We start from the raw sequence: 17006 nt of genomic DNA, 5'->3' as shown, positions 1-17006 counted from the left end.
ATTATGCTTAAATAATAGCTTAATATTTTTTCAATATTAAATATATAAATATATATATATATATATATATATATGAACATATTACATATTTTTAGTTTTTAAAAAAAAAGAGAGTTATTTCTTTTTATAATAAATGAAAATTATACTATTCAAAAAGACATATATATATATATTTTTTTTTTTTTCTCATTCATATTCATATTATAATAACATAAAATATATAATATATATTTATGTTCATATATTATATAACAATAATGTATAAAAATTCATACACACATTTTATATATTTCATGTATATATAAAGAGAAAAAGGAATTTAGTATTAGATTCTTTGAATGTAAAAGTAAATAAAATTTACACATAAATATAAATATATATATATAAATATATTTATTTATGATTAATTATATCATATTATGGCAACATAATGATATAAAATATAAACGTATATATAATATATATATATTTTTTTTCTATGTATGAATTTCTTTTTATCCCCAATGATTAAATATATTTATATATATGTGTATAATAATATATGAAACCAAATAAATAAATGCATTTACATTAATTCTTCCTCTTTTTTTTTTTTTTTTTTTTTTTATAATCATCTGATTGTATATTTAACACATAACATATATATATTCACATATATATATATTTTTTATCTCCATATTGATTTCTTTTGGCTTAATTTTAATTTTTTTTTAATATGGAAAGCTTAAGCATAGAAAAAAACAGTACCCCCTTTGGGAGGTCCGAATATAGAACATTCAACTCTGAGTTGAATTATACTTTGATGGATTCCTCATTAAACCATTCTTCCATATTAGATAATTCTATGAAAATTGAAAAAGATAGCAGAGATAAGAGACTACAGAAATTGAATCAGAATATTGTTAGTGAATATGAATCTGGAAGACAAAGTGTTGTATTTACTCAACAGAAATATAAACAATTATTAGAAGGATTTTTATTATTTGTACAAACTAATAAATATATACATCAAAAGATTACAGAATTAAGAGCAGAAGCTATTGATGAATATAATAGAATGCAAAATAAAAACATCCCAAATATTATAATACATCAAAGACTTATATGTAATATTAATAATTTCCAAACAGGAAATGAACAATTCGAATTATTAGCAAAATGTTTAATTAAAGAACCTTATTTAGCTTTACCAGCATATCAAGCTGCTATAAAAGAATTATGGAAATCTGAAGATAGCAAAGTAGATATAGATCCTCCTAAAATTGGTATATGTGGTTGGTTAGGTAGACATCATGTAACACCTAGAGGTTTACAAAGTTCTATGATAAATAAATTAGTAGCTGTTGAAGGTGTTGTTAATAAATGTTCTACGGTTCAACCTAAATTAGTTCAATCTGTTTATATAGGTGAAGCTGTTCATGATCTCAATGCAGATGCAAAAACTAGTGAGAAAACTGTACATCTAAGACCACATTATGATATAACTGATTTTGATAAAACAGCCAAAGATTCTGGTAGACCTCCTGCATCAGATCCTGAAGGGAGAATTATGCATAAACATGAAATAGGTTTATGCAAATATAAAAATCATCAAAAATTTGTTATACAAGAAACACCAGAAGATGCACCCACCGGACAAATGCCTAGATGGGTTGAAGTAATTGTAGAAGATGATTTATGTGATATTGTTAAGTGTGGTGATCGAGTAAGAGTATGGGGTGTATATCGAGCTAATTGTGGACAAGCTAATAGCACAAATAGTGGTTTAGGGCGCTCTTTTTTAATAGCAAATAATGTATTAGTAAAAAATAAAGAAACATATGATTCCAATTTATCTATATCAGAAGCAGATAAAAAAAATTTCCATGCATTTGCAAAAAAAGATAATACTATTGATGTATTAGGTTATTCATTTGCTCCTTCAATATGTGGTCAGGATATTGTAAAAAAAGCTATCGTCCTAATGTTAGCTGGAGGAACTGAACGTGCTCTACCTTCTCATCATATTAGAGGAGATATACATATTATGCTTGTAGGAGATCCAAGTTGTGGCAAATCACAACTTTTGCGTTATGTAATGAGTATCATGCCAGGAACTGTTTCAGCTACTGGAAGAGGATCATCTGGAGTCGGTTTAACAGCTGCTATAGTTACAGATCAAGATACAGGAGAACGTGTAGTTGAAGGAGGTGCTATGGTTATGGGTGATAGACGTGTTGTATGTATTGATGAATTTGATAAAATGCAACCAACAGATAGAGTTGCTATACATGAAGTTATGGAACAGCAAACTGTTACTGTTGCTAAAGCAGGTATACACACTACTTTAAATGCAAGATGTACTGTGCTTGCAGCTGCTAATCCTTTATATGGTTGTTGGAATGATGCTCTAGATATGGGTCAACAATTACAATTTGAACCTTCACTTCTTTCTCGTTTTGATTTAATCTTCTTAGTAAGAGATAGTGCAACTGAACAAGATGATGAAAGAATAGCTGAATCAGTTTTAAGAAATGTAACTGAGAAAGCTAAACCTATTATGAATGAAAGTAGAAATAATCAAAAGAATTTTGTTATACAAGCAGATAGTTATGATATTAATCCAAAAGCACAACATATAAGTATATACAATGAAAGAGATATAAATCAAAATAATGCTGATAATAATAATATGCAAGAAAATGAAGAATATGAAACTCCAATTTTTGCTAATAGAGATGAAATGATATATTATGATAAAAATGGTGTAGAACATGAAATTCTCACAGTTCCTTTTTTTAAAAAATATTTACATTATGTTAAAAATATTTTCTATCATGAAAAACAAAGAACAGATGGATGGAAACCTTATCCAGAGGTTAGTGATGAAGCTTGTGAAGTTATTACAGAATTATATGCTGATTTGAGAGAAAGAGCATCCAAATATTCTCACAACAAACTTATACAAGGAGTAACACCAAGAACATTAGAAGCTATTATACGTATTGCTTCATCGCATGCAAAACTAAAATTAAATAGATATGTAACTAGTGTAGATGTTAATTATGCTAAAAAATTATTAATGTACACCTTATTTGGAGAAGAAATTGTTGAATCAAATGAAGAAGAAGAAGAAGATGAATATGAAGAAGACGAATTAGAAGAGGAAGAAGATGACGATGATGATGAAGAAGAAAAATTAAAAAAGAAAAGAAGACAAAGACAAAAAAGAGCATCCAAAAAAAGATCTGGAGAAAAAAAAGATTTAGGAAGTAATAAAAAGAAAAAGAAAAAATCTGAACAAACAGATGAAAATGGTAATGAAAATTATATGATAGATGATATTCCAAGTAATAAAACTAATGATACATTAGATATTAAGGAAATTGAGAGATTGATTGTTGAAAATGTTACTTTGAATGACCCAGGGGATGGATTAAAGGATGTGGAGTTACTAGATTTGGTACTAAAAAAAAAAAAAAATATATATGTATATATATATATATATATATATATATATATATATATATTTATTTATTTATTTATATTTATATATTTATTTATAATTTTATTTATTTTATTATAGATTATACTCGGAAATAAAGATAAAATGCCCGAACTTTCAAAGCTTGATATTAATCAACTACGTCAAATAATAAATTCATTAAACGATATGGACGGAGCACCAATTTATTATGTAAAGAAGGATAAAATAGTTTATAAGTGTTAAAAGGATATTTTTTTACAGACCCATATATTATATGTACAATACATATATATATATATAATTTATATTTTGTTTCATTTTATTCTATCTTTTTTTTATTTTTTGTGAAGTAAGAAAAATGTGTGTGTTCATTTTTTAAATTGTGTAATATTAAAACATATAAAAGTTCATCTTAAAATTTGGGTACATAATAAAAAGTATAAAAGTTTATTTTAAAAATTTTATAATTTAATAAAAGAAATTGAAAAAATAAAATAAAATGAAATAATTTTATAATCAAATAAAAATAAAACAAAGTTAAAATGAAATAAATTATATTTTATAGACTTATAAAAAATAAAATAATATAACATAAAATTATATATATATATTATCCAATTACATTAATTTGTGGGCCTTGAAATAATTCTTCAAGTGAACAATAGAGTAAACTGTTATTACTACTAATATGATTATTTCGAGAATGTAACAATAAAACATTTTATTATGAACAGATTTATTGTATTCATACAAATTGGATGCCTATAAAAAAAATAAAAATAAACAATTATATATAAATATAAATAAATAAATAAATATATATATATATATATATATATATATATATATATATTTATTTATTAATTTTTGTACCATTTGTTTTTGATATATTTGCTGTAATTTCATCGAATTAAATTTTTTCTTCAAATTATTTAATATTGTTAATGTTTCACTTAGTTCTGATTTTTTTGCCAAATTTTCTGGATCAATATCCGAACCTCCAACTTCAATTGACAAGCTCCATTTTATTGCTGTACTTTTAAACCAGTTGGTTGAAGGGCATGAAATACAAATATGATATAATCCATCCTTAGTTGATAAATATGATATCTTACCTAAAAAATATTTTAAATAAATAAACATATATATGTTATATTTATATAATTATATAAAAAATATAACATATCATAAAATATTTTTTTTTTTTTTTTAAATACCTTTCCTTATTTTGGATGTATCATGAGAATATAATACTTTTCCATTTTGATCTTTCACATTAATAAGACATTTTACATCTATAAATAAAATATATAAAACATATAAATATAAATATATATATATATATATATATATATATATATATTTATTTATTTATTTATTTTTATTTTTATTTTTCTTATTACCCTTCAATCCATAATTATCATATGTTGCTGTTATAACTACATTATTTGCCACACTCTCAACAAAACATTTATCAACACCTTCTTTCACAAAAAAATAAGCACCTCTTACATTAGAAGAATTCAAAAATAAAACAAACAACAAAAGTACAACTGTTTTTATTTCTTTAATTATTTTCATCATTTTTATATTTTAAAATGGTTTCCTTTCTTCTTATTATTAATACATATAAAAAAAAAAAAAAAATCAAAAAAAAAATTTATTTAGAACGAGCTTTGGTGGCTCACAAAAGGAAAATTTAATAAAAATATATATAAATAAATAAATAAATAAATATATATATATATATATATTTTTATTTTTATATCCTCTGATAATATATAAAACATATTCCTTATTATCTCATATTTACAAAAAAAAATATAAATTCTAAAAAATTAATTCTTTTATGTCTTCAATTATTGTTTATTAAATAACTTTATTTCTGCTCATAATGTTTCATTCGAAAAAAAATTTTGTATAACTTTTTTTTTTTTTCTCTTATTATTGTGTTTTACTTTTATAGTTCTCTTTTTATTTTTCACTTATTTTACTATTTATTTTTTTTTTATTTTATTATTTTATTTTATTTTTTTTCCGGGCTTCTCATTTCACCCTATTTATTTTTTTTTTCTTCCAATAATTTTAAACCTCCTGAATAAAAAAAAAATACAACCTTTTGTTGTACATAATATTTTTTGACAAACAAAAATTTTTTCAAAGGATGTAAATTATAAACATAAAAAATAAAATATTATACATATATATATATATATATATATATATAATTATATTATCAACATGTAAAAAAAAAAATATATATATATATATATATATATATATATATATATTTACTTATATGTGTTAATTTTTTTTTAAATTCTTTAAATAATGAATAAAATATTTCATTTGTATAACCTAACACATTTATTCTTTTTTATTTTAACATTGTTTTAAGATTATAAAATATGCATAATATTTTTTTTTATATATAATATTAATATATATGTATTTATGTATTTAAAAAAAAAAAAAAAAATGAAGTCGCCTTATAAGTTATAAAATATATATATATATATATATATTTATATAATTTTTTGTTGTAAGGCGAATAATAAACAAAATTAAAATAATATAATATAAATGAATAGCATATATACATAATTATATATATATAATATATATATGTATATGTACTAATTATATATTTTATATAAATATATATTTCTCATGTTATCTTTTTTACATATTATTATGCTAAATGTATAATTGAGATATATATATATTATATATATTATATATTTTTGATAATATTATATTTATTAATTATAAAGAATTAATACCCATCCCTTTTTATAAATAAGTAAATAGAAAAAAAAAAAATAATAATAAATAAATAATAAATAAATAAATAAAATAAAATATAAAAAGAAACTATCTATATGTATATATGTACAATATATTGTTTTTTTTTTGTTGTTTACACTCTAATTATGTTATATATTTTTGTATTTTGAAAAGATATGTGAAAAATATAAGATTTTTTAGGTCCTTTTATTTTTTTTATTATTTTATTATTATATATATTTTTATAATAGTTGATAGTATAATTATATGAGTAAAGATAAAGAAGAACAAGATGACGTCGAGAAATCTGGACTTGGAATTGGAAAGGAATATGAACATTATGATGAAAAAGATGACAGAATAATATCTACAACAGATGTTGACAGGGGATATATTAGAAATGATACTGATAGCAAAGTATGGATTTGTGACAGAGGAAATAAAAAGATTGAGAAAATTGAGAGTGATGAGAACGTAACGTATACAGAAGAATATACTAATGGCAAAAAAATAATTATTGATAAAAATATGGAATCTTTTAAAAAATACTGCCCAATCGAATATCCTAAAAACCGTTCGATAAATGGAATTGATGATTTTATAAGTACAAAAAATAATTTATATGAATTTAAAAATGAAATATTAAAAAATTTAAATATTGATAAAATATATTATGACTTAAATAAAATAGAACATAAAAAAAATTTATTAAATAATGATGATTGTCAAAAGAAAAAATGGTATTTAAATTTTCAACCATTAAATAATATATCTATTGAACAATATTGGAAATATGAAAAAGTAACCTTACAAGATATATTAACATCTAATATTAATTTATCAGAAAATATAGAATTAAAAAAAAATAAAAAATATCTTAAATATATATCACGTAGTATATTAAAAGGAAATCCTCATGCATCATTAATTAAAAATGCATATAAATATACAGAGAATTATATAAATACATCAGAACTACAATCAAGATTATCTCTTACAAATATTAACCCTTCCATATTAAGTTCAAAAACGTTAAAAAATACACAAAATTTATTAAAGTGGAAATTAAAATATGCTAACAATACTTCGAAATCTAATGATTACAAATATGATGAAGCAGAAAATAGCTCATCCTTATTATTAAATACTCACAATTTTACAACTAAAAGTAATAATAATAGCACAATAAATATGGAACAAGCTAATAGTCACATCTCTTCAAATAAGCGTAGTGTCCTTTTTGAAGATCCTCCAAGAAGCAGATCATCAAGAAGATATGTCTAAATATAAAATTAAACATAAATAAAAATAAATAAAAATAAAATAAAAAATAATAATAACAATATCTCTTTTTTTATACAAAATGATTTATTGATGTAATATATTGATATAGCACTTGATGTGTGTTATATATATATTATTTATATATATATATTTTTTTTTTTTTTTCTTTTTTTTTTTGGATATAGTCACAAATGTTATATATTTCTATTTAATTTGTTTAATAAATGTCCCTTATATATATATATATATATATTATTTTTTTTAATTAACTTATTTCATTTATATTATTTACTTCATTTGTATATCATTTATTTTATTTATCGATATAGTTTATATATTTTTTATTTGGAGTAATTTTTAAAACATACAAAGTTTCTAACTTACAATGAAACAAGCTATACAAAAAAATTAAAATATATATATATAAATACATATATATATTTTTTTTTTTTTTTTTAACAAATCTAATAAATATTTTCATATATATAATTTCAGTTTGGTATTGTTCTTAATTTTTTTTCCCTTAAGAAAAAATAAAATTTTATTTCCGTTTTGTTTTTATAATAATAAATAAGTATAATATTATATGCTTATATTTATTATGTGTATATATCGATTTATTTTTATTAATTTTTTTTTTTTTTCTTCTTCGTATTTGTTTTGCTTATGATTATTATACGCCAAAAAAAAAAAATATATATATATATATATATTTTATATATATTTTTGAAGCCTTGTCGAAAAAAAAGTATATATTTTTTTAAACACATTTTTTTTTTTATACAAGATTATATTTATTTTGTTTTAAAAATATTTCTTATTTTTTTTTATTTTTTTGTTTAAAAAAATGTTTCAATAATTTATAGAATTTTATTACTATAATAAATATATTTATATATATATATATATATATATTTATATATATTTATTTATTTATATATATATTTACAAATACACAAATTTACAAAAAAAAAAAAAGAAGGAATAAAAATTTTATTTATTTGATTGGATCATGTAATTATTATATTATAACAAGTCTAATAATCCAAAATAAAAGATATAATATATGTATATGTATATATATATATATATATATAATATGATACGATTGATATTTTTGTTTATGTTTGATTTCTTCATTGGTGTTATTATTATTAATGTTTTTTTTGAATATGTAAAATGCGAGAGTAAGTTCGTTAGTATTAACAAAGAATTTGCAAGTATAAAAAATTTAAATAATACATTTAAATCGATTAAGTTGTTTGATGGTTCAAAAAAAAAAAAAAAAAGTAATTACTTATTTTTATCAAAACATAATTTTAGAAAGAAGAATGATATTGTTATAGCTTCATCAACAAAAAAAAAAAACTTTCTTTTAAAATATCAGAAGAGGAATCATTTTTTATATCGAATAATATGTAATCATAATTTTTTAATTCTTAACAACACTTCTTTTTTAAAACCTACAAAATTAACCATTTTTAATCATGAAGCTCCTAAAAATAATATATCACCAAATAATCCAGAAAAAGAAAAAAAAAAAAATAAGGCATTACCAACTGACAAAGTAAATAATAAAAAAGAAGAAAATATATTACCAACGAACAAAGAAAATGATGAAAATGTACAAAATGTATTACCAATCGACAAAAAAAATGATGAAAATGTACAAAATGTATTACCAATCGACAAACAAAATGATCCTAATGATAATGTAACCTTACCAGTTAATAATTTAAACGAAGATCAAACTAATAATTTGTCTTTAATAAACAATGAAGAAAATAAGAACAAGAAGAATGTATCTGAAAATAATGATACATGGAAAAAATATTTACAAGATAAAAGAAAGAAAGAAATATTAAAGGATATGGAAAATAAAAGGAACAACAACAATAATAATAATAATAAAAAGAAGAAGTATAATAATGAATATATAAAAAATATAAATAAATATACACATAATAATAATAATAATAGTATTAGTAGTAGTAGTAGTAGTAATATGTGTGATATTAGTCAAAAAGACGAATTAAATGAAAACGATGAAATTATTCAAGACGAACGTAATTATTTTAATGATCATAATAATGATTACTATGATGATGATAATGATTATTATGATGATGATAATGATGATAATTTTATTGATGACGATGATGATTATTATAATGATGAAGATAATAATTACAATGAACAATATAAAGATTTAGAAGAAAAAGAAAAACAATATAATAATACACAAAATGGAAATTTTCCATATTTTAATAATATAAATGATACAAATAAACATTTTAAAAATCACAAAAATTATAATGAACAAAATAATAATAATAATAATAATAATTCCTCATCATTAAATGATAGTTTAAATAATATTTTTGCTTCAAACAAAAAAAATGATTTACCCTTATTCTTCTCATTAAATAATAAATCATTTGAAAATAGTAACAATAAATATTTTGATAAAATCTGTAGTATATCTCCAAATGAATTAATAAACAGATTTTTTGAAAATACATCTGAAAGAGTAAAAGATGCTGTTAAAAATATTATATTTAATATTATAGGCAATATACAAAAATATACAATTGAAACTTCTATATTAATTACTTATGAAAAAATATATAATTTTTTATTACAAATTATATTAACAGGATATATGATAAAAAATGCAGACTATAGATTAAGTTTAAATGAATCCTTATATGATCAAAATAATATATTGAATAAAAAAGATTATGATGAACAACCAGATAAACAACAAGATGAAAAAAAACAACAAATAAATGTAAATAAAGAAAAGCAACAAAACCATGAATATCAAGAAGAAGATTTATTTAATTTAAAAAAATCTTTTCATACCTTATTTTCTGATAATAATATAAATAATAATATGTCAGAAGAACAATTAAATAAGGGAGACATATTAAATTCAAAACATATAATTGATCCAGATAATAATAATATTGATAAAAAGGATAATATCGATAATTTACAAAGAAATGAAGAATCGAATGATAATTACCCTATTATTAATACCAAAAATTATATACTTTTTTTAAGGCAAAAAATTAACTCCTTAGAAAAACAGCTAAATATGTTAAAAGAAAGTAAAACATTTTTAAATGATGATTTACTTTCTTATATAAAATCATTAACAGAAATTCAACTACGTTCCTTGACAGATAATATTGGACCACTTGTATTAGATTCTACGAAAAAAATTGTCGAACTAGTAATTCAAGGTATGACTCTAAATATAAATAAAAATATGTCCAATGAACTTATATATGTAAGTGGTTCAGTTCTAACATATATATGCTTCTGGCAATTAATTATTGGATATACACTCAGAGAAATGGAAATAAGAGACGAACTTTCAGATTATCTAAAGGGAAACTGATACATAAATAAATATACATACATATATATATATATATATATATATTTTTATTCGATCACTTAACATTTTACATTTATATAATAATTATATTTATATAAGTATTACCTTTTATACATATTTTATTTAATTCTTTTCTCTTTTTTTTTTATTGTGTTTCTTTTTTTTTTTTTTTTAAACAATAAATTTTTCAGTTTATATGGGAAGCGTTCTCCCTATTTATTAAATAATTAACATTTTAAAATGTGTAATATATATATATATATATATATATATATATTTATTTATTTATGTTACATTAAAAAATGAATAAATTATTCAGGGACTATTTCTTATATGACAAAAGAAATGTAAGCATAAAAAAAAATCATATATATATATATATTTTAACATTTAATGAACTATTCATTTAACCCTTTTATTTTATTTAAATATATTTTTTAATCATTACACATACGTAGTAGTATATTTATCAAATTATAATTTTTTTTTTTTTTTTCAATACTATAAGTAAAATATACTATATAAAATATTTTGCTTTTTAATATTAAATAATTGTATAAACACATAATATATTGTCTATATTTTATATATAATATTTTTTTTTTTTTTATTATTATCTAATTGTTCAAAACAAATAAAATTCACTGATGAATAATATATATTTTTTTTTTTTTTTTTTTTATTATTATCTTATTGTTCAAAACAAATAAAATTCAATGATGAATAATATATTTTTTTTTATTTTATTTTTTTTTTTTTATTTAATATCATTCAACTATTAAATACTTATAATTATCATACATATAATTTTGGTATAAAAATTTATACTTTGAAAAGATAGATGCGTATCTGTAATTTTTTTTTTTTTTATTTTATTTTATTTTAATATTTATTATTGTTATTAAGTTATAATATGTATAATATGTATAAAAAGAAAGAAAAGAAAAAAAATATATATATTAACTAGATTCAGCTAATAATATACAACAAACACAAGTAACTTGCATTTATTAAGTCAAATTATGTATACATGTATATATATTTATATGTATAAAAAACAAAAGAAAAAAAAAAAAATATTAACTATGTACAGCTAATACTTAACACAACAAAATTGTGTGTTCAATAATAAGTTAAATAAACTAATAATATTTGTATAATAAAAAAATTATACAACAACAACTAAAAAAAAAAAAAAATTAATTAATTAACATATCTATTGTGTATGTTCATATTTATAATATAGATAAAATTATTTGAATAGGCACATCTCAATATATATAACCATTTGTCCAACTTGAAGTAATTATTCATGATATGATTGCCACAATTACATATAGGAAATTTTTATTATTACATCTGAAATTAAATTATCATATATCTCATCATAGGTCCTTACATCTCAACACAAAATATTATTATTCCTTCATATTATATTTCATAAGTCTTTGTATATTCAATATATTTTAAAACAACACATTTATTTAAAGCCCTTTAATATATATAGTCTCATATTTATAATATTACTTTATTATTTTTTTTTTTTTACAAGTGCTGAAATTATATTAAATAACCCCACGTTATAATATTCCTTTCAACACTTGTTGTATATATATATATATATATTTATTTATTTATATGTAAATACTCATAACCACTATAATTATTATATATACCATACTTGTCTTTTATTTGTAATGATTATATTATAAACCCCTCTATAATATAATACATTAACTTGGTTCATATATTTAGGTATATTTTTTTTTTCCCCTTTAGTTAAGTATCTTTAAACTATACATACATACATATATATTTATACATAAATTTATTTCTTCGTTACGTCATCTTCTCTTATACCATACATTAATTTATAAGTCTAGAATTTATATTATAAACCCCTCTATAATATAACCCCTCTACTTAGTCTCTATATATGTTTGGTATATTTTTCCTTTTTATTAATAATATTATTACATGTAGACATATATATATATTTATTTTTTAAATCTCTTTTTCCACCTTTAAACATTATAATAGTACTTTGTATTTTTTTTTTTTTTTTTGTTTCCCTACATTATTATTTGTTATACCATAACGTCTTTTATAAGTGCAGAAATTATATTATAAACCCCTCTATAATATAACCCCTATACTTGGCTTCTATATAATTTTGGTATATTCTTTACTATATATATATATATATATGTATACCCCTATACATATATATATACATATATATATACATATATTTATTTATTTTATATAAGTACTATCACGTTTGTGAAAAGACAAAAAAAAAAAAGAAAAAAAAACTTAATTATTTTCTTTTTCCTTCAACTTCTTCTGTTTACTATGACTACATCTTTTGATTTTTGGGCAAAAAGTAACTATCTTCTTTTTTAAATTATCGGATGTCTTCCTAGGTGACTTACTTCTTTTTGGTTTTGATGTGTTCTGATATTTCATGATGGATTTAGGTACAACATTAGAAACATCTACATTAACATTTTTTTTTATATTAACATCATTATTTTCATTTGATACTACTGGTACATTTTCTGTATCAGTCTTTTTTGTAAGGGACTTTAAAAAATTATAAACTTTTTTAAAAATAGAAGGTCTCTGTTCAGTTTGATTCTTATTTTTATTATGATGTTTACTATGATGTTTATTATGATGTTTATTATGATGATTACTATGATGATTACTATGATGATTACTATGATGTTTATTATGATGATTACTATGATGTTTATTATGATGTCTACTGACATATTCATTATTATATTTATTATCATGTTTACTATTTTTTTCAACCTTCTTAACCTTCTTTTCTTCAGAATAATTAGCTATATGATCACTTCGACTATAAAAATATTTAAAAATATTTCTGCTTTCCTTGACTTGTTCTTGTTGCATAATTTTTTTACGTTCAGATACAGTAAACTTTTTAACATCATTGCATGCAATATTCTCATCATTATTTCTATTCTTTCCAAATATTATTCGTTTCATAAATCGTTTCATACAACCACCTGATTCGGTTTCTGTATTACTATTATTATTATTATTTTCATTTGTATTTTGTGTAGATGTCTCATTCCTATTCAAATTTAAATTATAACCGAATGATAACTTCTTAACAAATTTTATAAAATAACCATATAAAGTAGACTTAGTAGAATTCTCATTTTTTTTTTCCTTAGGTGTATTATTATCAATAACAATTTTTTTATTCTTACACACTTTATCTCTTTTGTATAAATATCTATCATATCCTGAATATAAATCTTCATCTAAGACAAAACGTTTTCTCTTTCTTCTACTATTAGACTTACGTTTCGTATTATATTCTTTAGCACCTTTATCTGTATCTTCTTCAAGACATTCTCTTATTATTTTATCTAAAATATACTTTTCTACGTCATCATCTACAACTACATCTTTTTCTTTTACATCATCTGAAACTATATTTTTGTCTTTTACATCATCTGAAACTATATTTTTGTCTTTTACATCATCTACAACTACTTCATTTTCTTTTACATCATCTACAACTACTTCATTTTCTTTTACATCATCTACAACTACTTCATTTTCTTTTACATCATCTACAACTACTTCATTTTCTTTTACATCATCTACAACTACTTCATTTTCTTTTATATCATCTACAACGACATCTTTTTCTTCTTTCACATCTATCTTTATATATACATTATTTTCAGAATCATCATGTCCAGTACATATTATTTTAGTACACCTGCAGCATAAAAATTCAGAACTTAAAACAGCAACACTAGTGGCCTTTCTTTTATTAACATTTAAATTTTCTTCAGGTGTTGGTATTTCTAATATACTGTCCTTTACTTCTTCTTTAACTTCTTGTATATTTGATAAAGTAGATTTTTTGGTAGTAGATAACTTCTTATGTTTCCTTAGAAACTTTTTGAATTTAATAATATTACGACGATAAAATTTGGAGAATACATAATGAATAATTAAATTGGTGGTATGCATATATTTTTTTTTATTATTATTACTATTTGATTTCTTTTTTATAATTTTTTTCATATTCTTCACAGTATTATCTTCCTTATTCTCAATTCTCTTTTGAATAATTTTTTTCATAAATATCTTCTTTATTACACTTCTTTTGATTTTCATACTCTTATATTTTTTGATGATTGAACCTTTTGATCTATTATGAATACATTTACTTCTTATCAATTTGTCTGTATTCATTTTTGACTTCTTATTTTTAAGGTTAATCATATTTAAATCAATAGATAAATTAAATCTGCTATACCTTATACTGTTATAAAAAAATATAATTTGATTAATATAATGAACTACCATACTTGGATTTTTTACAGTATTTAAATTCATTGATTTATTGTCCTTTGTATTAGATAAAACATCATCATTAATATTATTATTATTATTATTATCACTATTTGATTCGATGATATTAGATTCTACTACATCTGATTTTATATTAATTTCCTCTTGTGTAATTGGAACATCATTCATAATATTCTTTTTTATATTTATATTTATATTTTCATCTTCAGTCTTTACGACTTCTGATTCATTTGTAGATTCTTCAGCCTTAACTGGAACCATATTATTATTCATAATGTTTTTTAAATTATCATCATATTGATTTAATACTGATTCAATGTTAGAAATTTTAATTTTATATAATAAGACAGGTTTCTTATTCATGTTCCTTTTATTTTTCTTCACATTTTTTTTCTTTTGTATGTTTCTACTCTTATTATTTATTATCTCTTTATTATCATCTTTTACAATACATACTTTCTTTACAACTTGTTCACCTGCAGATTCTTCTAATGGTATCTCAGTTGTATTTTTTCTTTTACGTATATCTAAGGAACAATTATATATATTCATTACATTATTTTTTAATATATCATTAGATGATTCCATGGAATTAATATCTTTCACTTCATCTATAGGACTTGCCATAATTTCTAATACTACTTCTTCCTCTTCTTTTGATTTATTAACTTCTACTTCTGTAGATGCAATTATTTCTTTTTCTTCTTCCATATTTATATTTGTTGGTATATCTTGAACAGTATTAATTTCATCTTCACTTGTGTAACTAATCATATTTTCTAATTGCACTATAGCTGATTCTTTTTCAAAATGTTCATCTACTTGTTCTTTTAAAGAAGAAGAAGGTGCCTTTGCAAGCTTAAATGCTTCTTCATGTCCTTCTTTATATATATTAAAATCCATGTCATCAATATCATTAAAATTTTTTGAATCACAATTAAATTCATAAGTTTTTGGTTGTTCCTTTTCAAATGAATGAAATTTATTATCAATATGATTTATTTTTTTTTTTTCATCAATTATATTATCATATGTTCCAGATTCTAAATCTACTTTTTTAGATACACCATTTTGTAGATGTTCCAAGTCTACAACATTTAAAACGGTTGAATCAGATTGTATATTAACATATGAATTATCTCTTCCTCGTTTTAATGATTTAGATTTTGTATTATATAGAATATTATCTTCATTCTGAAACTTAGATTCCACATTGTTGTGTATCTCGTTCAATTTATTATTATTTTCATAGTTTAATACTCCATATTCATTTCCAAATGATGGAGTACAAATTTCTGAATTATTTTGATGTTTATCTACTATATCCTTACACTGCAATTCTATATCATAACATTTATTTCCAAACGATGGAGTGAGTAAATTTGGATCCTCTTGGGTATCTTCATATGTATAATTTTTTTGGGATTTTATGTCATGTGCATAATAATCAAATGGTTTATTATTAGACTGAAATTTATTAGATGGAGTTAAATTCAACTCTGACTTGTTGAAGTCAAGAGTATTTGATGGAAATAAATTCAACTCTGACTTGTTCATGTCTAATTTGTTTAATGAAAATAAATTTAATTGTGGGTTATTCAAGTCTAAATTGTTTGATGGAAATAAATTCAACTCTGACTTGCTCAAGTCTAAATTGTTTGATGGAAATAAATTTAATTGTGGCTTGTTCAAGTC

The 17006-nt window shown here is 20.6% G+C and overlaps 5 protein-coding genes across 5 annotated transcripts in view; 3 read left to right on the top strand and 2 right to left on the bottom strand.

The window, feature by feature from the left end:
- Window positions 1-715: 715 nt before the first annotated feature.
- On the top strand, window positions 716-3709 carry PGSY75_0527000 (putative DNA replication licensing factor MCM3; the record flags this gene model as incomplete). The annotated part of the gene is made up of 2 exons (XM_018784554.1): window positions 716-3442; window positions 3566-3709. 2 exons carry the CDS (start codon window positions 716-718, stop codon window positions 3707-3709), a joined length of 2871 nt encoding a protein of 956 aa, XP_018643209.1.
- Window positions 3710-4084: 375 nt separating this feature from the next.
- Window positions 4085-5050, bottom strand: PGSY75_0526900 (putative transmembrane emp24 domain-containing protein; the record flags this gene model as incomplete). The annotated part of the gene is made up of 4 exons (XM_018784553.1): window positions 4085-4228; window positions 4340-4581; window positions 4684-4761; window positions 4870-5050. 4 exons carry the CDS (start codon window positions 5048-5050, stop codon window positions 4085-4087), a joined length of 645 nt encoding a protein of 214 aa, XP_018643208.1.
- A 1470-nt stretch (window positions 5051-6520) lies between these two features.
- PGSY75_0526800 (hypothetical protein) lies at window positions 6521-7537 on the top strand (the record flags this gene model as incomplete). Its single annotated transcript, XM_018784552.1, has 1 exon — window positions 6521-7537. One exon carries the CDS (start codon window positions 6521-6523, stop codon window positions 7535-7537), a length of 1017 nt encoding a protein of 338 aa, XP_018643207.1.
- A 1066-nt stretch (window positions 7538-8603) lies between these two features.
- Window positions 8604-10943, top strand: PGSY75_0526700 (hypothetical protein; the record flags this gene model as incomplete). Its single annotated transcript, XM_018784551.1, has 1 exon — window positions 8604-10943. The coding sequence occupies one exon, from the start codon at window positions 8604-8606 to the stop codon at window positions 10941-10943; it is 2340 nt and encodes a 779-aa protein (XP_018643206.1).
- A 2316-nt stretch (window positions 10944-13259) lies between these two features.
- Window positions 13260-17006, bottom strand: part of PGSY75_0526600 (hypothetical protein) — a gene marked incomplete at both ends in the record, with an annotated part of 12210 nt that continues 8463 nt past the window's right edge. Inside the window, one exon of the mRNA XM_018784550.1 lies at window positions 13260-17006. This exon is cut by the window's right edge and continues 3840 nt beyond it. Within this exon, the coding sequence (XP_018643205.1) occupies window positions 13260-17006 (3747 nt within the window).

This window comes from Plasmodium gaboni, chromosome 5 (assembly GCF_001602025.1).
Source record: "Plasmodium gaboni strain SY75 chromosome 5, whole genome shotgun sequence".
NCBI classification, from domain to species: Eukaryota; Apicomplexa; class Aconoidasida; order Haemosporida; family Plasmodiidae; genus Plasmodium; species Plasmodium gaboni.
The sequence above is the reverse complement of the archived record's forward strand: the minus strand, read 5'-3'. Positions and strand labels throughout refer to the sequence as shown.